At 54.2% G+C, this 21,486-nt stretch overlaps 1 protein-coding gene across 6 annotated transcripts; it reads left to right on the top strand.

Moving 5' to 3' along the window:
* Positions 1-6,241: 6,241 nt before the first annotated feature.
* On the top strand, positions 6,242-20,158 carry LRFN1 (leucine rich repeat and fibronectin type III domain containing 1). 6 transcript variants are annotated; one of them, XM_078359626.1, is made up of 6 exons: positions 6,242-6,312; positions 8,731-8,763; positions 10,932-10,986; positions 11,248-11,328; positions 11,669-13,111; positions 18,447-20,158. In XM_078359626.1, exons 5-6 carry the CDS (start codon positions 11,706-11,708, stop codon positions 19,348-19,350), a joined length of 2,310 nt encoding a protein of 769 aa, XP_078215752.1. In that variant the 5' UTR covers positions 6,242-6,312; positions 8,731-8,763; positions 10,932-10,986; positions 11,248-11,328; positions 11,669-11,705; the 3' UTR covers positions 19,351-20,158. The 6 variants fall into 6 exon arrangements, with proteins under 6 accessions (XP_078215752.1, XP_078215751.1, XP_035140646.3 ...); XM_078359625.1 differs by lacking the exon at positions 11,248-11,328; XM_035284755.3 differs by lacking the exon at positions 11,248-11,328 and having other exon boundaries at positions 11,666-13,111.
* Positions 20,159-21,486: the final 1,328 nt, after the last annotated feature.

The raw sequence follows: 21,486 nt of genomic DNA, 5'->3' as shown, positions 1-21,486 counted from the left end.
TCTTCCTCCTCCTCCTCCGTGGTACTCCCTTCCTCCATAGTGAAACTTCTGTTCCATCCAGGCTTGTGATTACAAACGATCCGATCAGAAAGAGCCATGCACTAGGACTCGCCCGATCAGGAGCAAAGCATCGGAAAGCAGGGGCCAATCAGAGAAGGCAGCTCACAGGCGCAGTCCAATACAGAGTGAGTATGACTAGGGATTGTGGAAGGACCAATCAGAGAGACCAGAACAGATTGCACCATCCAACGAGGAGTCAGTATAATGGGGCGTGTCTTCGGGTTTCGAGCTACTCTCCGGAGAGGCAGTATAAACTGGGGACCGCCTCCTCTAGTTCCACCAACCTATCCTCTAAGCGCCCACAGATCCAAGCTCCCTGATGTTTGAGCCTGGGCCCTATACCTGGGGGACTTCCTAACTTTGACTGTGAGCAGGGCTCATGTTGGAGAAGTGGAGGCTGGTCTTTAGGACAGAGCTGAGCGGGCTGGACCTAGCTTAGGCCTCAGAGACCCAATTTAGGCAGAGAGGCGGGATGCTTTCGGGGAGGAGCAAGGTGCACGGGTGGGGCTCAGGCTGAGGGTGTGTGTGTGGCAAGGGGCTAGGCTGAGGAGTTCTGAATATTTTATACTTGGGGTGGTCTCTAAGATAGAGACCGAGCGGTAGGGCTCTGCCGGAATGGTTAGCTTAAAAAGGGCTGGAGTTTTTTGATTGGGGTCGGGGGCCTAATAGTCTAGGGGTGGGGCCTAGGCTTGGGGCAGGGCCTGAAGAATGGGATTGGTAGAAGGTCTGTATTAGGTTTGTGGCAGGAATTAGAGCTCCAGGGAAAGAATTAAGATATTTACTTCAACCTGTTGCCCTTTTTTCAGGCCAACTCCCACATTCCTTGACCTCATGAAACATTCTCCCGCTGCTGGGTATACCCTTTTCTTCTAGGGAACCTGGACTAGAAGGTCGTATTTATTCCTTCCTGGGGTCCCTGAAGTGAGTCTGGAGCCAGCCTAGCTTTTCCCAAGACGCATAAGAACATATGTTGGGCCAGGCTGGTCTTGAACTCCTGACCTGCAATCTCAGCACTTTGGAGAGCGAGGCAGGAGGATCACCTGAGTTCATGAGTTCGAGACCAGCCTGGTCAACATGGTGAAACCCTATCTCTACTGAAAATACAAAAAGTAGCTGGGCGTGGTGGTGCATGCCTGTAATCTGAGCTACTCGGGAGGCTGAGGCAGGAGAATAGCTTGAGCCCAGGAGGCAGAGGTTGCAGTGAGCCGAGATCACGCTGTTGCACTTCAGCCTGGGCAACAAGAGTGAAACTCTCAATAACAACAACAAAAAGTGTGCATGTTGGCTGGTGCAGTGGCTCACACCTTGTAATCCCTACACTTTGTGGGGGGCCGAGGCTGGAAATCTTAGAGGCTGGGAGTGTGCAACCAGCCTGGACAACATAAGGAGACCCTGTCTCTACAAAAAATAAAAAATTAGTTGGATGTGGGGGTGAGTGCCTGTAGTTGGGACGCTGAGGTGGATCACCTGAGCCTGGGGAGGTCGAGGCTGCAGTAAGCCATGATCAAGCCACTGCACTCCAGTCTGGGTGACAGAGGGAGACCCTGTCTTAAAAAAGAACACCTGTTTACTGAATTCCTGGGTAGCAGTCACTGTTCTGGGCACCGGAGGATGTTGGTGTCCCTGCCAACATAGACACCTCGGGAGGCTTACATTTCAATGACTAGACAGTAAATAAATAATTAACAATAGGTCAACAAACAAAATCCTTAAGAGGGTGACAAAGGACAGGCGCAGTGGTTCATGCCTGTAATTCCAGCACTGTGGGAGGCCAAGGCCAAGGAGGGAGGAAAGCTTGAGTCCAGGAGTTCGAGACCACCCTGGATGACATAGCAAGACTTCGTGTCTTTTTTTCTTTTTAAAATACATTTTTAATAATAAAAAAAAGAGAGTGGTAAGTACTATAAGGGAAATTAATAAGGTGATGTGCTAGACAGAAATGGTGGTGGGGCTGTTTTTTTACCACCAGAAGAGTCCTGCTTCTCCACTCCCCAACACTGACTATGAAACATTTCAAACATGGAGCCAAGTTGAAAGAACTATTTATGTGTGTGTGTGTGTATATATATATTAAAGTTTATTAGAGATGGCGTCTTGCTATGTTGCCCGGCTGCTCTTGAACTCCTTGCCTGAAGTGATCCTCCCACCTTGGCCTCCCAAAATGCTGAGATAGCAGGTATGAGCCACCACGCCCAGCCTGAGTTGAAATATTTTTATTTATTTGTTTATTTATTTAATAAAGACGGGGTTTCACCATGTTGGTCAGGCTGGTCTTGAATTCCTGACCTCAGGTGATCTACCCTCCTTGGCCTCCAAAGTGCTTGGATTACAGGTGTGAGCCACCACGCCCGGCCAATTTTTTTTTTTTTTTTTTTGAGACAGAGTCTTGGTCTGTCACCCAGACTGGAGTGCAATGGCATGATCTCTGCTCATCACAACCTCTGCCTTCTGAGTTCAAGTGATTCTCCTGCCTCAGCCTCCAGAGCAGCTGGGATTACAGGCACGTGCTACCACGCCCAGTAAAATTTTGTATTTTTGGTAGAGACGGGGTTTCACCATGTTGGCCAGGCTGGTCTCGAACTCCTGACCTCGTAATCTGCCTGTCTTGGCCTCCCAACGTGCTGGGATTACAGGTGTGAGCCACCGTGCCTGGCCAAGTTGAAATAATTTTATGGCGAACACTCATATACGCATCACCTAGATGCCACCACTGACATGTTACTGTATTACTTTATTATAGATCCATCCATCTATCCATCTAGCAACCCCCTCCTCCTCCTCTTTCTTCTTCTTTTTAATGTATTTCAAAGTAATATCAGAATGCTGGTTGGGGGCCCAGGTAGGAATGGTGTGTGTAAATTAGGGATGGAAAAGGAAGTTCCTTCTGAAGGGATTACATTAAAGACCTTCATGAAAAGAAAAAACCAGCCATGGAAAGGGGAGAAGAGTGTATATGCTCAGGAGCTGCTATGGGCTGGTGTGTTGGAGGAATAGAAAAGTCATCATAGAAGCTGAACAAGGGGCCAGGCATGGTGGCTCACACCTGTAATCCCAGCACTTTGAGAGACTGCGGCGGGCAGATCACTTGAGGCCAGGAGTTCCAGACCAGCGTGGTCAACATGACAAAACTCCATCTCTACTAAAAATACAGAAATTAGCCAGGCATGGTGGTGGGCGCCTGTGGTCCCAGCTACTCAGGCTGAGGTGGGAGAATCGCTTGAGCCCGAGAGGCAGAGGTTGCATTGAGCCAAGATCATGCCATTGCACTCCAGCCTGGCCTGTCTCAAAAAAAAGTAAAGTCATCGTTAAAACTGAAAGAGGGGCGAGGAGTGGTGGTGCACGCCTGTAAACCCAGCACTTTGGGAGGCTGAGGAAGGAGGATCACTTGAGCCCAGGAGTTCAGGACCAGCCTGGGCAACATGGTGAGATCCCCATTTCTACAAACAAGAACAACAAAACCAAGAAGCTGGAAGAGGAGAGGGGTTGGTTGGTTGAGTGGTTGGAAGAAGAAAGAGGCTGAAATTCCCTCGGGAGTTCAGCCTCTTTCTTCTTCCATCTCTGTCTCTCTTATTATTATCTTTTTATTCTCTCCCTCCCTTTTCTACTCCTCTCCAGCCCAGGCCTGCCCTCACCCTGTTTCCCCTTCACCCCTACCCTGTTCTGCCACGTACTATCTGTGTGACCTTGGGCAAGTGACCCAACCTCTCCGTGACTCTATTTCCCTTATCAGTAAAATGGGGATGGAAATAGGACTGCCTCATTTGACTGTTGTGAAGATTGAATGAAGTGATGGATGTGAAACCCTTGGAATCGTTTCTGGCACATAAATAGTGCTGTATATGTGTTCACTTGTGTTGTTGTTGTTATTCTTACCCCCACGCTCCAGCAGGGAGCACTAGCAACCATGGTGGGAGGTGGGGATGTTGCCTGGGTGGTGGTGATGAAGGAATCTGGAGACTAGGGGGATTGCGAGTATCCCCAGGGACATCTCAGAGTTGTGAGTGGGGTCAGGGTTCACTAGAAGGAGTTATCTGCAGAGCTGAGCTTGATCTGGAGGATAGAGAGGGCTTCATGTCAATAATTTAGGCCAGGCATAGTGGCTCATGACCACCGTGGTCAGGGGTTCAAGACCAGCCTGGGTAACATAGTGGGAGTCCATTTCTAACAAAAACAAAACTAAAAACAAAACAGCTACAGAGGAGGCTGAGATGGGAGGATTACTTGAGCCCAGGCGGTCAAGGCTACAGTGAGCTGTGATCATGTCAGTGCACTCTTGCCTGGGCGACGAAGCCAGGCTCTGACTCAAAAACAAACAAGACAAATTAGACCAGGTGTGGTGGCTCATGCCTGTAATCCCAGCACTTTGGGAGGCCGAGGCCCGAGGATCACTTGAGACCAAGAGTTTGAGACCAGCCTGGCCAACATAGTGAAACCCCATATCCACTAAAAATATAAATGTTAGCCAGGCCTGATGGGGCACGCCTGTAGTCCCAGCTACTTGGGAGACTGAGGCAGGAGAATCACTTGAACCTGGGAGGCAGAGGTGGTTGCAGTGAGTGGGGTTCGTGTCAGTGCACTCCAGCCTGACAAAACAAGGCTGTTCCAAAAAACAGAAAACAAAAAAAGAAAAGAAAAATTAGCTGGGGGTGGTGGCGCACAACTGTAATCCCAATCACTCAGAAGGCTGAGGCAGGAGAATGGCTTGAACCTAGGAGGTGGAGGTTGCAATGAGTGGAGATTGCACCACTGCACTCCAGCCTGGGTGACAGAGTGAGACCTTGTCTTAAAAAAAAAAATTAGGAAATAGATTTAGGGGAGGACCTCCGTTCAGTGGAATCCAAAATGAGAAGGGTTTGAGGCCTTAGGAATTTGGGGCATTGCATGCAACAGCACAGATTTTTAGGGGAGAACTTGCTGGGTTTGAGGACCTTGTGAATATCTCAGAAAGAGTGGCCCGAGACACTCGGTGGGGTTTGAGGAAAGGGCTGGGGGTCGGCTATGGGACAGAGGATGGGCAAAGGGGTCTGAACTAGGAAGGAGCAAGGCATTCTGGGCTCCATAGAAGTCACAGGGCAGGGGGATCTTCAGGGTCCAAGAGAAAGAATCGGAGCAGGAAGGAGACAGGGTCCTCAAGGGGGCAGGACTAGTAGGGGGGGTGGGAAAAAACTGGGGCTAATTGGGGGGTTTTGTGAACCAAAGGATGCCTTAAAGGGGAAGGAGAGAGAAAGGTCTAAGGTCACCAAAGGGGTTGAGGATGGCTTGGAGTCTAATGGGGTTAATGGGGACAGTTTAAGGGTCTCCTATGGGATAAGAGACATTATAGGGCCCCCTAAAAGACATGGTTTGGAGTTCATATTGGGGGTAAGGGAATGGGTTAGCATCCTTGAGGGTAGAAGGACATGGCTGGGGGTCCCCAAGAAGAAGTAGAAAATCTGGTTTGTGGTTCTGGGTGGCTGTAGAATGTGATCTGGGTCCCCAAAGGGAGTCAGGCACCATGTGGGATTTCTCTGGAAGCTGTCATATGGTCTGAAGTCTCCCTGGATGTTGGTGTATGATCTGAGGTCCCTGAGGGAAGGGATGTGGTCTGAGGCTCCATCTCAATGTTGGGATATGATTAAGGGTTGCTGGTGGGGTGGTCCTGACCCCTTGGATGCTGAGATATAATCTGGGATTCTTCTGGATTTGGGGGCATGGTCTGGGGTCCCTGACAGTGTGAGGGGCGTAGTCTGAGGTCAAGCAGGAGAGCAGGGCATGATTTACGGTTCTGGGTGGTTCTAGAACATCGCCTGGGTTCTCAAAAGAGGTGAGACCTGATCCGAGGTCCCCCTGGGTATTGGGACCCGATCCGAGGTCTCTGTAGGGAGATCCGTGGTCCCCAGGCCAGTTGGGGCGTGGTCTGGGGGGGTCTCAGGGGAGGCCGGCAGAGCTGGGGGTGGGGCTGGGGAGGGGTCGGGGGCGGGCCCGCGGCGGCTCCGCAATGGAGAGGGGTCTGCGGAGGGTTCGGGGCGGGGATCCCGGGTGTGCTACCGCCCCGCCCGGCCGCCCCCACCGGCCGGCGCCCCCTCCCCCCTTGCGGCGGCGGCGGCGGCGGGCGGCGCGGAGGGCGGAGCTCGGCGGCGGCTCGGGAGGGAGGGCGGGAGGCGGGAGGGAGGCGGCCCCGCGGCACCGCGCCCCCTCCCCCGGCCCTCCCCCCACCATGGCGCGGAGCGAGGCGGCGGCGGCGGGACCGGGCCCGGGGCCCCCCCGGGCTGGGTGAGCGCGGCCCGCAGCGGCCCGCGGAGCGGCGGGCGGGGGCGCGGGTGTGTGCGCGGGTGTGAGCGTGCGAGCGTGCGAGTGTGTGTCCGCGGCGCTGCGGCGGGCCCGGCGTGCGCCCGCGCGGCCCTGTGTGTGCCCGGCGCCGGCGTGTGCGGCGCCCTGCCCGTGTGGCCATCGGGTGTGCGCGGGTGTCGAGCCCGGCCGGCGTGTCCGGCTGTGCGCGCGTGTCGCCCCGAGCGGCCGCCCCTCCGGCTGTGTGTCTGGGGGCTGTCGCGAGCCCATCGGAGGGGCTGTGTGCAGGTGTGTGTGTGCGTGGGTTGTGTGCCCAGGTGTGGGTTTCCCCCAGCCCGGGTGCGTGCGCGGCTGGCTGCGCTAGGTGTTTGTGTCCGGGTTGGATGTCCATCCCCGGGTCTGTGGAGCCGGGTGTGCCCGCTCGGGTGTCCATTTGTGTGTGTGTGTGTGTGTGTGTGTGTGTGTGTGTGTCTGCGGGTTGTATGTCTCCGAGGGTGTGTATCTGTGAGTCCACGGCAGGTTGCCGGCTTGGGGACTGAGGCTCGGCGCCTTGTGGGTCCAGGCCTCGGTGTGGATTTGGGGGAGGGGAGTTTGCCGCTCCCTCGGTCCATGTCAACTGGGGGGTCCTTAGCGGTCCTCGGGGGGAAGCAGCCATGTCTTCCCCTTCCCGGTGGTTGGGGGGGATGGGCAGCCAGGAGGTGGACAGATGGAGGGGGGATGAGAGGCCGAGAAATGGACAGATGGGCCCCGAGGTGGGGGTTGGGGGGGCGAAGACCGGGCCCTTCCCCACCCACCCCACCCTAATTCCCCCACCGGCCAGACAACTGCAGATGGAGCGGGAGTTACCTCCATCCTGATGGCCAGGTTGGGGGACCTTTGGGGCTGCTGGTGGGAGGATCTCCTTGAAATGGTGATCTAGGACTCAAACCTCCAAATCCTCTGAGTTTCCACCTGCTGAACTCTGACCTCTGGGCTGGCTTGTGCCCTGGTTTTTGGGGGGCCTTGCCGGGAGGATGCCAATGTGCTGGAGGGATGTTAGGATTTCTTGGGCCTGGGAAGTAAGTAGGTGGGGTGGTGGGGGGGTGCCTCAGGGCTGGGAGGGATGTGTGTCCAAGACTGTGTGAGTGTGAATCTGAGCATTGACTAGGCTACTGTGGTTCACTATTGTGTGTGCATTTCTAAGTCTGTAAATCACAGGACTGTTTTGTGAGCATGTGTCTGTTATAAGTGAACATCTTGGAATGTCTGCAAAGGTGGATCTTCTTGTGTCTGTGTGCGTATTCCAGTGTGGATCAGCCTCATATCTGTGTGCTTGTGGTTGTGTGTGTGTGAGGTGTGTATATGTTGGTGTGGTGCTGTATCAACTTTGCAACATGGGGATGTGTGAAGTTATATGAGTGTGTCTGGGCATTTAAGAGTGTGCACCTGTGTATCTTTGTGCAGGTGTGCATTTGTGAGACATGTGTGCCCCTGTATGCTGGTGAGTGTGCAAGGTATATCTGTTGTAGATGCATGGACCTGCTTGTCTGTTAGGGGGCACATGAGTTTCTCTGTTGTATCTGTGCATGTGTGTGTGTGAACATGCAGGGGAGAGTCAGTGTTGTATGCAGGTGTGCCAACCTTGAGGGTATGTAACCATCTATGTTGTGAGTCTGTTTGTGTTTCAGTGTTGGCCTCTGGGGAGTGGGTTTGTCTATGTTCAAACATGTATGTGAAGGACACATGTGCCTGTGCCCTGGCACAAGGCTATCCCTACTTCTGGCCCAGTGGGTTTGAGGCCCATGTGGCATGACCTGTGGTGGTACGCTGGGGTCCCCCCGGGGTCCCTGGACACAGTGTGTCTATATGCCAGGCCAAGTGCCCATAGAGGGTGGGGAGCACACAGATCCTGTTGCTATGTTCATGGAAATCTGGATATAGAGACTGGGGTTGTGGGCCTGTGTGGGTTTTGACATGGCCACACATGTTGGTATAGGCAATGGTATCATGGCAAGGATGGGAAACTCTGGCCCTTCCCCAGCTCTTGGTACCATTCAATACTTTGAAGTTGAGGGGCTGGGATGTGAACTCTTGGGTTCTAAAGGTGGGCCAGGGGTTTGGTCTAGACTCTTGGGTCTGAGGGACAAGGGGGCTGGGGTTCTTGGCTCCTGAAACCCTGGAGGACAAAGGGCTAAAGTCCTGGTCTCCTGGACTTTGTGGGGGGTGAACAGCCCTGAGGCCTCATCTCCTAGGAGTCTGGAGAGGACTTCGGGGTTCCTCTGAGACTATGCAAAACCTGCAGCAGGAGGACTGAGAGAGTGATCACACCAGGGACTTCCTTGGCCAGGATGGTCTCTGAGGCAGGATCTGCTACCCAGAGAAGAGCCAGAATGATGCTAACAAGGCGGTTCTGTTCCCTTGCAGGTGCTGGCCCAGGCCCTGACTCCCTGAAGAGAGGTGAGTAGGGGGGATGTGGGGAGATGGGGCTTGCTGTGAGTCACCTGGGGGCCTGGGACCCTGCCTAACGTGGACTTCAGTGCCGGGGAGGGCAGTTCCCTGAAGAGCCAGATGCCCACCACTCTGCCCAAGGCTGGGGAGTGGTGACAAGGTCAGGAACATCATAGTTGAGTGAGGGCTTGTGGTGACCAGGAGGCTGTGGGGAGCAGGTGGGGGTTTCAGGCCAGGTGACATTCAATCTCAGGATGGTTAAGGTTGTTGGGAAAGCAGGGTTTTCTCGTGATATCAGTAAAGGATACAGGAATATGTCAAGACATGAAATGACCTCTGCATTTAGAGAGTTGAATATGTTTTCCTATTTTGTGTGTGTGTGTGTGTGTGTGTGTGTGTGTATGTGTGTGTTCGCGTGCATGGGTGTGGGAAGATCTCCTGATAGCCTGGTCTGCTGGTGGCTGAGAAAGCTGGAGAAAATAATAAATTAATACTACTAATAGTAATAATAAGAATAATAGCAGCAGCTCACATGTATGTAATGTTTGCTTTGTCAGGAAATATTCTAAGCATGTCATAAAATATTATCTCATTGAATCCTCATAGCAAAAAAATTCCCATTTGACAAATGATCACACCGAGGCACAGAGAGGGGAAGTCACTTGATTAAAGTCACACAGTGGGGAGGTGAGGTCTGAACCCAGGCAGTGGGGCGGATCTGTCCTGCAGTGCTGTACTGTTCTTCATAAATGTTAGCCATTTCCATTGCTATTATTATTCCCTCCATTGGAGCCCCACCCCAGCTGCAGGAGGTGAGGCTCTGGACTTCTGTTTCATAGACTGGGGTTCTGAGCCCTGGAGACCCCACACTAAACAGGTGCAGAGTCTGGCCTCCTAATTCTGGACTCCCCCCTTCTAGGCCAGGGTTTTCAGTACATTGAAGAGCAGCGATCTAGAGGGAGCGAAGGACAGATTTGGGGAGAACTCAGAGATGGTAGGACACCCCGATCCGGCCTCTTTTTCTGCCTTCAGCCCAGTCATTGTCTTCCTTAGTCGCTGTCTCTTTCCTCCTCTGTCTTTGTCTCCCTAATACTGTGTCTCTCCCTTTCTCTCCATCTCTATGTCTCTGTCTCTCTTTTCTGTGTCTCATTCTTCACTCTCAGTTTTCTGTCTGCTCACCTTCCTTTCAGACTCATTCTCCTTTTGTCTCTCTGTCTCTCTCTGAATCTGTCTCTCTCTCTTTGCCAGTCCACTTCTCCCTCCCGCTGGTTTCTCCCTGTCTGTCTTCGCTTCTCTCTATGACTTTCTGGGTCTCAGTCCTAGGCGCCCTCCTCACAGGCAGGAAGATCAAGGCCACCTAAGGCCATAGCCCCAAACACAGATTCCTGGGAGGTGAGCCAGCAGGGGTTAGGGTACAGGGCAGGGTGGGGTGAAAACAGTTTCAGGGACGCCCCCTTCCCATCCTTTCCTCTTTACCCCCCCACCCACCCTGTGTTGTGATGGGAACTGACATGTCGTGGGCTGGAGCCGCTGCAGGGGGAATCCCCGCCGGAAGGTTTTGCCTGGAGCAGAGACATAGCGTGAGTGTGAGAGTGTGTGTGTGAATGTGTGTGTGTGTTGTGTGTACCCAAAGATGTGAGCATAATAGTCTGCCCTGCTTGGGAGCTCAGCTGAGCCCAGGATGAAACCAGACCTCAGAGAAGGACTTCTTGAGGCTGAACTGGAAGACTCTGATATGTTTTTCTCAGTCCCTCCCACTTTCACACTCTCCCTGCCAATGCCAGAGGTGGGAGGGGGGAAACCCTTAACATTTATTGAGTACTTACTGTATGCCAGGCATGTTCAGTGGTACATGAATGAAGATGGTTGGATTATTATCCCAATTTACAGATCAAGAAATTACAGCCTAGTTAGGGGAAATCATTGATCTGAGGGATCACAGAGCTAGCAAAGGGGGAACCAGGATTTGAACTTGTGTCTGTTTGATTTCAAAGTACTTCCTCTCAGTAATAGAGCACAGTTCTATGCCTGGTGCATATTAAGCACTTGATGATGATGATGACTACTAACATGTAATAAGCATATTTTATGTGCCAGGCATTGTTCTAAGTATGCCATGTTCACCAATCCATTTAATCCTCACAGAAGTAAGGCCCATTTCGATCTCCCTTTTACAGATGAAGAAACCGAGAATCAGAGAGGTTCAGACACTTGCTGGAGGTCACACAGCTAGTGAGTATCAGAGCTGGGATTTGAAGCCAGAGAGTATGGCTTGGACAGCCAGGGCCTTAAACCATAGTTAACAGTGGTTTTCAGAATATTTAGCGGGTACTAGAGGCCCCAGGCTGGGCCAGGTGTCACCTCTCTGATTGGGAGATCATGAGAGATTTGGCAGCTACTGTGGGAGGGGCAGAGGTGAGGGTGGGACACACAAGGTAAGGGCAGGGGCAATCTATCAATCAGCATAGAAATGGTTTTATTTTTATTTTTAAGATGGAGTCTTGCCCCTGTCACACAGACTGGAGTGCAACGTCACGATCTCAGCTCACTGCAACCTACACCTCCCTGGTTCAAGTGATTTTCCTGCTTCAGCCTCCCCAGTGGGTGGGATTACAGGTGGCGGGCACCTCTAATTTTTGCATTATTAGAGATGGGGTTTCACCATGTTGGTCAGACTGGTCTGGAAATCCTGACCTCAGGTGATCTGCCGCCTCGGCTTCCTAAAGTGTTGGGGTTACAGGCATGAGCTACTGTGCCCAGCATGGAAATATTATAATAATAGCTGATAGTGGGTCCTCTTGCCATCCTGTGGAACCCAGCTGTAGGCGGTAGGGGAGGGATCGAGGTCTGACTCGTAGCAGGACGTCCCTGTGGCCAAGCTCCACGCCTGGGTAACCGGCTCCTTCTCCAGCAGGTCTCACCTCCCACCCCTCCGGCCTTCCCACTGCACCATGGCTCCAGGACCCTTCTCCTCGGCCCTCCTCTCGCCGCCGCCTGCTGCCCTGCCCTTTCTGCTGCTGCTCTGGGCAGGGGCATCTCGTGGCCAGCCCTGCCCTGGCCGCTGCATCTGCCAGAACGTGGCACCCACACTGACCATGCTGTGTGCCAAGACCGGCTTGCTCTTTGTGCCACCCGCCATTGACCGGCGCGTGGTGGAGCTGCGACTCACCGACAACTTCATTGCGGCCGTGCGCCGCCGAGACTTCGCCAACATGACCAGCCTGGTGCACCTCACCCTCTCCCGGAACACCATTGGTCAGGTGGCAGCCGGTGCCTTCGCCGACCTGCGCGCGCTCCGTGCCCTGCACCTGGACAGCAACCGCCTGGCGGAGGTGCGAGGCGACCAGCTCCGTGGCCTGGGCAACCTGCGCCACCTGATCCTTGGCAACAACCAGATCCGCCGGGTGGAGTCAGCGGCCTTCGATGCTTTCCTGTCCACCGTGGAGGACCTGGACCTGTCCTACAACAACCTGGAGGCCCTGCCGTGGGAGGCGGTGGGCCAGATGGTGAACCTGAACACCCTCACGCTGGACCACAACCTCATCGACCACATCGCGGAGGGGACCTTCGTGCAGCTTCACAAGCTGGTCCGCCTGGACATGACCTCCAACCGCCTGCATAAACTCCCGCCCGATGGGCTCTTTCTGAGGTCGCAGGGCACCGGGCCCAAGCCGCCTACGCCGCTGACCGTCAGCTTTGGTGGCAACCCGCTGCACTGCAACTGCGAGCTGCTCTGGCTGCGGCGGCTGACCCGCGAGGACGACCTAGAGACGTGCGCCACGCCTGAGCACCTCACTGACCGCTACTTCTGGTCCATCCCCGAGGAGGAGTTCCTGTGTGAGCCTCCGCTGATCACGCGGCAGGCGGGGGGCAGGGCCCTGGTGGTGGAGGGCCAGGCGGTGAGCCTGCGCTGCCGAGCGGTGGGGGACCCCGAGCCGGTGGTGCACTGGGTGGCGCCTGATGGGCGGCTGCTGGGGAACTCCAGCCGGACCCGGGTCCGGGGGGACGGGACGCTGGATGTGACCATCACCACCTTGCGGGACAGCGGCACCTTCACTTGCATCGCCTCCAATGCCGCTGGGGAAGCCACAGCGCCCGTGGAGGTGTGCGTGGTACCTCTGCCTCTGATGGCGCCCCCGCCGGCTGCTCCGCCACCTCTCACTGAGCCTGGCTCCTCTGACATTGCCACGCCTGGCCGACCGGGTGCCAACGATTCCACGGCTGAGCGTCGGCTCGTGGCAGCCGAGCTCACCTCGAACTCCGTGCTTATCCGCTGGCCAGCCCAGAGGCCGGTGCCGGGAATCCGCATGTATCAGGTTCAGTACAACAGCTCCGTGGATGACTCCCTCGTCTACAGGTGGGTGCGGGTGCTGCTGTCCCAGGGCCTCCTCCCAAGCCCAGGGGGATCCTCCCTCCCACCTGCCCATTCCCTTGGCCTTCTTGCTCAGCCAGGGTTCTAGATGGCTGTGAGAGTTGTCCCCGCCCTCATTTGCCCTCTCTCCTCTATTTCTCACTGTCTCTGCTTTTCATGCTCATACAAAGTATTTGCTGAGCACCTACCTGAGCCAGGCCAGGGCTGGGCACTGGAGCCCTAACAATCACCAGCCCAGCATGAACCCTACCCTCATGGGGCTCATAGTTAATATCACTGCTCCCAAGAGCAATCTGATTGGGCACTTCTTCAGTTAAACATTTTGGAGTGTGAAATACACACACACATTTACAGTGACTTTTTTTTTTTGAGACAGCCTCACTCGATCACCCAGGCTGGAGTGCAGTGACATGATCTCAGCTCACTGCAACCCTCAGACTCCCGGGTTCAAGCAGTTCTCCTGCCTCAGCCTCCCAAGTAGCTGGGATTACAGGTGTCCACCAACATGCCCAACTAATTTTTGTATTTTTAATAGAGACGGGAGTTCACCATGTTGGCCAGGCTGGTCTCAAACTCCTGACCTCAAGAGATCTGCCTGCCTTGGCCTCCTAAAGTGCTGGGATTACAGGCGTGAGCCACCCCGCCCTACCTACAGTGACACTTATAAATTATATACCAGTACTACTGTACCAACACTTTGGGTACATTATAGAAACAGAAGACAAAAAATATGAGAAAAATATGTTATTTTCAACCTCCCTTGGGTTTGAAGACATTGCTCTGGTGTGGACAGGCAGTATGGTGTCACAGATATTTTAAGAAAAGAGTTACTCTCTCCCATTGCCTCCTTATTCTCTTGCTGTCACCTTTCTGTCTCTACCTTCTCTGCCTTCATTATGCATAGAGCCCCTGCTTTGTGCAAACTCCTGAGCTGGGTGCTGGGGACACAGGGAAACCAAGATCCAGTCCCTGTCCTCAGGGAGCTCATAGTTCGTGGGACTCCACAGTAGGTGGTGTCCTTGGCCTTGCCATGTCTCTCTGTCTCAGCCTTTTTGTTTTGTTTTGTTTTTTGAGGCAGGGTCTTGCTCTGTCACCTCAGGCTGGAGTGCAGTGATTTGATCATAGCTCACTGCAACCTCAAACTTTTGGGCTCCAAGCAATCCTCCCGCCTCCTCAGAGTAGCTGGGACTATAGGATTGTACCACCACACCGGGCTAATTTTTAAAAATTTTTAGTAGAGATGAGGTCTTGGTATATTGACCAGCCAGATCTGGAACTCCTGGGCTAAAGTGATCCCCCTGCCTTGGCCTCCCAAAGTGTGGGGATTACAGGTGTGAGCTGCTGTGCCTCATGCATCTTGGTAGTTTTTTTGGTCTGGCTCTCTGCCACAGAACTGGCACACAGTGGGCACTTGATAAATGGTTGTTAGGCACATGGACGTCTCTCCTATCTCCGCCTCCCTCATGCACATTGTAGAGAACCTGCTGAATGCTTCAGTCTTGTGCTTGGCTTCACTTGGAGATGCCAGAGGGGTTGGAGCGATTTCCCTACCTGTGGGGAGCCCCAGCTGCTGGCTGTCAGAGCTCAGAAACCTGCCTCTTGGCCTCTATCTCCACCTTTCCAGTGTTCTCTTGGCCACGGGCTTGGCACGTAGTAGGTGCTTTCCCAGTGTTGGCTGAATGAAAAAATGCCTCTTGGCCAGGCGCAGTGTCTCATGCCTATAATCCCAGCACTTTGGGAGACTGAGGTTGGCGGATCACTTGAGGTTAGGTGTTCAAGACCAGCCCGGCCAACATGGCAAAACCCTGTCTCTACTAAAAATACAAAAATTAGCCAGGTGTGGTGGCATGCACTTGTAATCTCAGCTACCTGGGAGGCTGAGGCAGGAGAATTGCTTGAACCTGGGAGGCAGAGGTTGCAGTGATTGGAGATCGCACCCTTGGACTCCAGCCTGGGCAAGAGAGATGGACTCCCTCTCAAAAAAAAAAAGTCTCTCCTTTCCTTTGTCTCTGTCTTCCTCATTTCCCTTCTCATTACCAGAATCATCTTTTTGATTCTGGTCACGACACACTGAGTAATGCCTGCCGTGTGCCCATCTTGTGCTGGGCCCTGGGCCTACTGAGATAGATCAGGTCCTGGCCCAGCTTTACAAACACTGGGACGAACAAGGAACTAAACAGAAACCTTCACAAGGAGCTTCCGAGCTTGCTACTTCCTTCCATCTTCCCAACTCTGCCCTGAAGGCGTGATGACCCCCCTTTCCATTTCACAGACAGAAAAACTGAGGTTCAGTGGGGGGTGTCACTTGGCCAAGGTCACACAGAAAGTAGCAAAGCTGTCCTTTTTTACACTGACACACATTTGCTGAGCACCCACTGCTGGGAGGGGAGACGGATAATATATTTCTGTAAATAATTCTTAGTTTCTGTGACTCTCCACTTCTCTGTCCCTCTCTTTCCTTTGCTCTGACCCATGGCCACCACGTGGTGGGGTGGGGGAAATTCACAAGCCCCCAGACCCTGCATGGATGCAGATGTGCAAGGCCCCCTGTCCCCAGCTGGGCAACAGACCCTGGGGCTCTCCTCTTCCCTGTAGGGCCCCAGTTCTAGTTTGTTACCCCTCATTGCAGATTCCTATGCTATGGTGCTGCAGGGGTTAACTTCCTCACGCTGTCATGGGCGGAGGTGACAGCCAACCAGAAGCCTGCTTAGCTGCTTGCTTGGGTTTTGCAGCCAATTAGAGACCCAGGGGTTCAAGCTTTTTAAGGAGTCAGCCTCTGTCCTTGAAAAGGGGTGGGGGAAGCCCCTCGCCACTGGTTATTTAGGGGAAGGAGCAAGTGGAATCCAGGGCTCTGGAGAGGAGAGATGAGGAGAAGAAGAGGAAGGCTTAAAGCCAGTGCAGCCGAGGGTGGCTGGGGTGGGCGGTAGTGGTCTCTGAAATGGCAGGCAGGGGTGGGTAGAGTGGAGTTGGAGAAGTGGGTGGACCTTTATTGAAGGGGAGGGGCCCTGACTGGAAATCTTTTGGTTGGAGGGTGGCTCTTGGTAGTGGGGGAACCTTCCAGAGGTGGGATGACAGAGATGGAGCTTCAGGGCCAGAAGGTGTCCCAGCTGGAGGGGAAGGGGAAGCATATCAGAGAGAGAAGCAGGCCCATTGAAGTGGGGGTGTGGCCTGTCTGAGGGGTGGAGCTTGTTCTGCATGGTCCCGAGAAGTGGAAGGGGTGGTCCTTGTCTCCAGGTACCCACTAAAAGCCTTTGCAGGAGAAGAGAGCTAGTGAGGTTGCATCCTAGCCATGCAAATCAATGTGGACCGGGCAGTCCGGGTTTAGCTGAGGCTGAACATGGCCCACAGTGTGGGAAGGATGTGCTTAACAGAAGAGGGCCAAGGCCTAGTCGGAATGGCCCTCCAGAGGGGAGGGTCTTAGAGATAGGAGGAATGCAGTGGGCTGGACAGTGTGAGCCACAGCAGGGTTACTGGCCAACATGAGGTGAGATGCAAGCTAATGGTGATATCATTAAGTGCCAGGCCCTGGCTTTGTTAACTCATTCATTCCTCACACCATCTCTAGGATATAGGAATTCTTATCATCCCCATTTGAAGAAAAGGAGGCACAGGGAGGTTAAGAAACTTGGAGAAGGTCTCCAGGCATGGTGGTTTATGCCTGTAATCCCAGCACTTTGGGAGGTCAAGGTGGATGGATCACCTGAGGTCAGGAGTTTGAGACCAGCCTAGACCAACATGGTGAAACCCCGTCTCTATTAAAAATACAAAAATTAGCCAGGCATGGTAGTGGGTGCTTGTAATCCCAGTTACTCGGGAGACTGAGAAAGGAGAATCGCTTGAACCTGGGAGGCAGAGGTTGCAGTGAGCCGAGATCACGCCATCGCACTCCAGCCTGGGTGATACGGCGAGATTCTGTGTCAAACAAAGCAAAACAAACGAAATGAAAGAACAGAGAAACTTGCCTGAGGTCACAGACCTAGCAAATGGCAGAGGAGAGACTCAAACCCAGGCAGTCTGGGCGCCGGACTTTGTCATCTTAACCATGTCTCTACACTAGCCCTCATCGAGGGGAGAGGCCTGCAGCAAGAAAGCAGCATGATGTGTGCTTGGCTACGTTGACCCCTTTAGGGAAGAAACTTCTGGTAGCGTGATTTGGTGACTTTTGGTGGCACAGGAACATATCAGGTGGTTGCCTTTAATATCTGGACAAGGAGCAGGGCCTGCAGCCTGGATGTGGCCTACACACAGTAGGGGAACCATCTCTAGTGGGCCGTTGTGGGGTGTGCCTGGAAGCCACAGTTCAATTGGTTGGGGAATGGCCTGTAGCAATGTGGGGAACATGTAGTCAAGGGACTTGGAAACTGTGCCAGGACATAGACAAAGCTAGGTTTTTGTTTTTTTTTTGAGACAGAGTTTTGCTCTTGTCGCCCTGGGTGGAGTGCAATGGCACAGTCTCAGCTCACTGCAACCTTTACCTCCCAGGTTCAACCAAGTCTCCTGCCTCAATCTCTTGAGTAGCTGGGATTACAGGCATGCACCACCATGCCCAGCTATCTTGTGTATTTTTAGTAGAGATGGGGGTTTTACTATGTTGGCCAGACTGGTCTCGAACTCCTAACCTTAGGTGATCCACCTACCTTGGCTTCCCAAATTGCTGGGATAACAGGCGTGAGCCACCGCACCTGGCCAAAGCTAGATGTTTTACTTAAAGGTGCTGCATGCAGATGAGGGGGAGTGACCTGCATCATGGTTTTCCCTGAAAGGCATGAATATGTATAAAAGAGGAACTAGAAGAGCATCCATCCATTGTTCCAGTAGGAATGTGACAGGCACTGTGAGTTGACCTTAGCGTCCACCTGAGTGAGGCATGGAGGATGCAGAAAAGGGAGGTGGCCAGTAGCACTGGCCCAGTTTTGGGGTAGAAATGCCTAGATGAAGGACCTCGAGTGGCAGTTATCCTAGCAGGAGTGAGACAGAGCTAGGGGGCATGTCCCTTGAGGGCAGGGCTTAAAAGCCATATCCCCACTGCAGGGGCCAGAATATGAAGAGGAGGGAACATGAATGGCAGATATATTGTCCCAGTGGGTGATGAGCGCAGCCAGGAGGTGGGTCTGAGGGCAGGGCATACAGATGAGGGGTCCTGAAAGGGTGGGAATATGTTGATGAAGGCGGTGCTTGAATTGCTGCTGTTGTCTCAGTAGTGGGTGAGACTTTGGTAGCAGGGTTTAGTTCCCACTGCTCACCATGGGCGGGGCAGAAAGCAAAGGGGCGTGGCTAAGGGGTGGGACTAACCCCGTCCTGACCCCGCCCCCTTCTGCAGGATGATCCCATCCACCAGTCAGACCTTCCTGGTGAATGACCTGGCGGCGGGTCGCGCCTACGACTTGTGCGTTCTGGCGGTCTACGACGACGGGGCCACCGCGCTGCCGGCCACAAGAGTGGTGGGCTGCGTGCAGTTCACCACGGCTGGGGATCCGGCACCCTGCCGCCCGCTGAGGGCCCATTTCTTGGGCGGCACCATGATCATCGCCATTGGGGGCGTCATCGTCGCCTCGGTCCTCGTCTTCATCGTTCTGCTCATGATTCGCTACAAGGTGTACGGCGACGGGGAGAGCCGCCGCGTCAAGGGCTCCAGGTCGCCCCCGCGGGTCAGCCACGTCTGCTCGCAGACCAACGGCGCAGGCGCGGCGCAGGTCCCTGCCCTGCCTGCCCAGGACCGCTACGAGGCGCTGCGTGAGGTGGAGTCCCCAGCCGCCCCTACTATCGCCGTCGAGTCCAAGGCTATGGCAGCCGAGGCGGCAACCGCGGAGACGGAGGCAGTCCTTGGACGTTCTCTGGGCGGCTCGGCCACCTCGCTGTGCCTGCTGCCATCCGAGGAAACTTCGGGGGAGGAGTCTCGGGCCGCGGTGGGCCCGCGAAGGAGCCGATCCGGCGCTCTGGGGCCGCCAACCTCGGCGCCGCCTACTCTAGCTCTGGTTCCTGGAGGGGCTGCGGCCCGGCCGAGGCCACAGCAGCGCTATTCGTTCGATGGGGACTACGGGGCGCTATTCCAGAGCCACAGTTACCCGCGCCGCGCCCGGCGGACAAAGCGCCACCGGTCCACGCCGCACCTGGACGGGGCTGGAGGGGGCGCGGCCGGGGAGGATGGAGACCTGGGGCTGGGCTCCGCCAGGGCGCGCCTGGCCTTCACCAGCACCGAGTGGATGCTGGAGAGTACCGTGTGAGCGGCGGGCGGGCGCCGGGACGCCTGGGTGCCGCAGACCAAATGCCCAGCTGCACGGACGCTCACGGGAGAGACTGGGAGAAAGCGCCGCGCTAAGACGTCGGACCGAGTGGAGACGCGCCCTTGCTCCCGGGAGTGGGCGGGGCGGTCTCGGGCTGCGGCTCCAGGCCACGCCCCCGTGCCCAGGGCGGGGTTCGGGGATTGGCTGCCGGCTTCCCCTACCCCACGGACTCCTCGACCCCCTCCTACCCCTCCCCCCGCGCGCTCGCGGACCTCGCTGGAGCCGGTGCCTTACACAGCGAAGCGCGGGGAGGGGCAGGGCCCCCTGACACTGCAGCACTGAGACACGAGCCCCCTACCCCAGCCCGGCACCCGGGGCCGGGGCAAGGGGCCCATTTCTTGTATCTGGCTGGACTAGATCCTATTCTGTCCCGCGGCGGCCTCCAAAGCCCTCCACCCCTACCGCTCTCACATCCCTGGTCCAGTCGGGTCTGGCTTGGGGTCCCCCTTTCTCTGTTTCCCTCGTTTGTCTCTATCTGGCCCTCTTGTCGTCTGTCTATTGTGCCTGTTCTTCCCTATTTGCCTCTCCTTTCTCTATCCCGTCGTCTCTTCTCCCTTTGCCCTCCCTGGTTTTGTCTAGTCTCCCTGTCTCTCCTGATTTCTTCTCTCTACTCATTCTCCCGGGCAGGTCCCACTGAAAGGACCAGACTCTCCCAAATAAATCCCCACATGAACAAAATCCAAAACCAAATTCCCCTACCGGAGCCGGGACCCTCCGCCGCAACAGAATTAAACTTTTTTCTGTGTCTGAGGCCCTGCTGACCTGTGTGTGTGTGTCCGTGGGTGTGTGTGTGGTGTGTGGGGGGGAGGGTGACCTAGATTGCAGTATAAGTTCTCGAAGTGAGACTGAAGGAAGATGACTAACTGGGGCCGGGGGAGACTGGCAGACAGGCTTCTATCCTCTGAGAGACTTAGAGGTGGGGAATAATCACAAAAATAAAATGATCATAATAGCTAACACAGTGAATACTTACTACGTACAAAGCACTTAAGTCATTTAATTCTCACGGCAACACTTGGACATTGGTATTATTATCCTGTTTTCCAGATGAGGGAATTTCAGCCCAGAAAAGTTAAATAACTGGCCCAAGATGGCAAAACTGGGATTTAAAGAGGCGGGCAGATTGACTTCTGAGGCTGTACTGTAGAGGTGAAAAGGCAGCTTCTCCTCCACTCTCTGAAATTTCACTGGAATGGGCTGACAATAGACAGATTAACAGGAGAAAAGGCATGTGGAGGTTATTAACATGTGCTGGGGAAAAATCACAGGAAAGCCATTACCCAATAACCCAGTGAAGTTTAGATGCTTCTATGCCTTTCTTCATAGGGACAGGGGAGATGGGGAAAAGTAGGCAATTTTGAGGGGTAGTAAATGATTTTTGAGAAAATGAATGGATCCGAGAGAGAGAAATTAGCTTGTAAATGTCTCTGGAATTTGAGCCTGCCAGATAATTTCTTGCGACAAAGTCCATCCAGATGTGGTTATATTTCTCTGTCTTTTTTTTTCCCGTTAAAGACAATGAAATGTCAGGGAGAGGACAGAAGGCAATTGTGTTCTTTTTGGTGGGTCTGGTCTTTAGGCAGATAAGAAGATATCAGAAGAGAGCCTCTTCCAGCATCTGCTGATCTGGAAGTGTATTTAAGATAATCAGCAAAGCAGGGTGCCATATTTCAGGTGACATTCCCTGAACTACTACTGCTGAGCAGTTACTGAATATTCATTCCATCCTCTGAGACCCCACAACTCAATGGGGTAGGGTAGATATCCTTGGTCCCATTTTACAGACAAGAACCTGAACCACAGAGAGATGAAGTCCCTTGCCCAAGTCCCTCCATCCCCCACATGAATAAACAGGAGAGCTGGAAGTTTGATTGTACCCCTATACCATGCCGCCTCTGGAGTCTGTGTCCAGAGGCTGGGGAATGGCCCCCATGACCTTAGCCAAGCTTGGATATCCACAGCCAGCCTGGTGAGCACAGGGATAAGAGCTCTTGTGTGGCTGTGCCTGGAATCTGAGGGACCCTGGTGAAGAAGTCGGTCGAGGGCATGGAGGATGGCGTGGGAAGAAAGTTTCTC

Source organism: Callithrix jacchus, chromosome 22, assembly GCF_049354715.1.
Source record: "Callithrix jacchus isolate 240 chromosome 22, calJac240_pri, whole genome shotgun sequence".
In the NCBI taxonomy this organism is placed as follows: Eukaryota; Metazoa; Chordata; class Mammalia; order Primates; family Cebidae; genus Callithrix; species Callithrix jacchus.
Note: the sequence above shows the minus strand (reverse complement) of the source record. Positions and strands in the feature narration are given on the sequence as shown.

Coding starts and splice junctions, on each gene's coding strand:
- LRFN1 (XM_054249391.2), top strand. CDS start 7,909: ATGCAGGGGAGAGTCAGTGTTGTATGCAGGTGTGCCAACCTTGAGG. Junction 8,764..10,931: donor CCCTGACTCCCTGAAGAGAG/GTGAGTAGGGGG, acceptor TCCCTTTTACAG/ATGAAGAAACCGAGAATCAG. Junction 10,987..11,665: donor TGCTGGAGGTCACACAGCTA/GTGAGTATCAGA, acceptor CTCCTTCTCCAG/CAGGTCTCACCTCCCACCCC.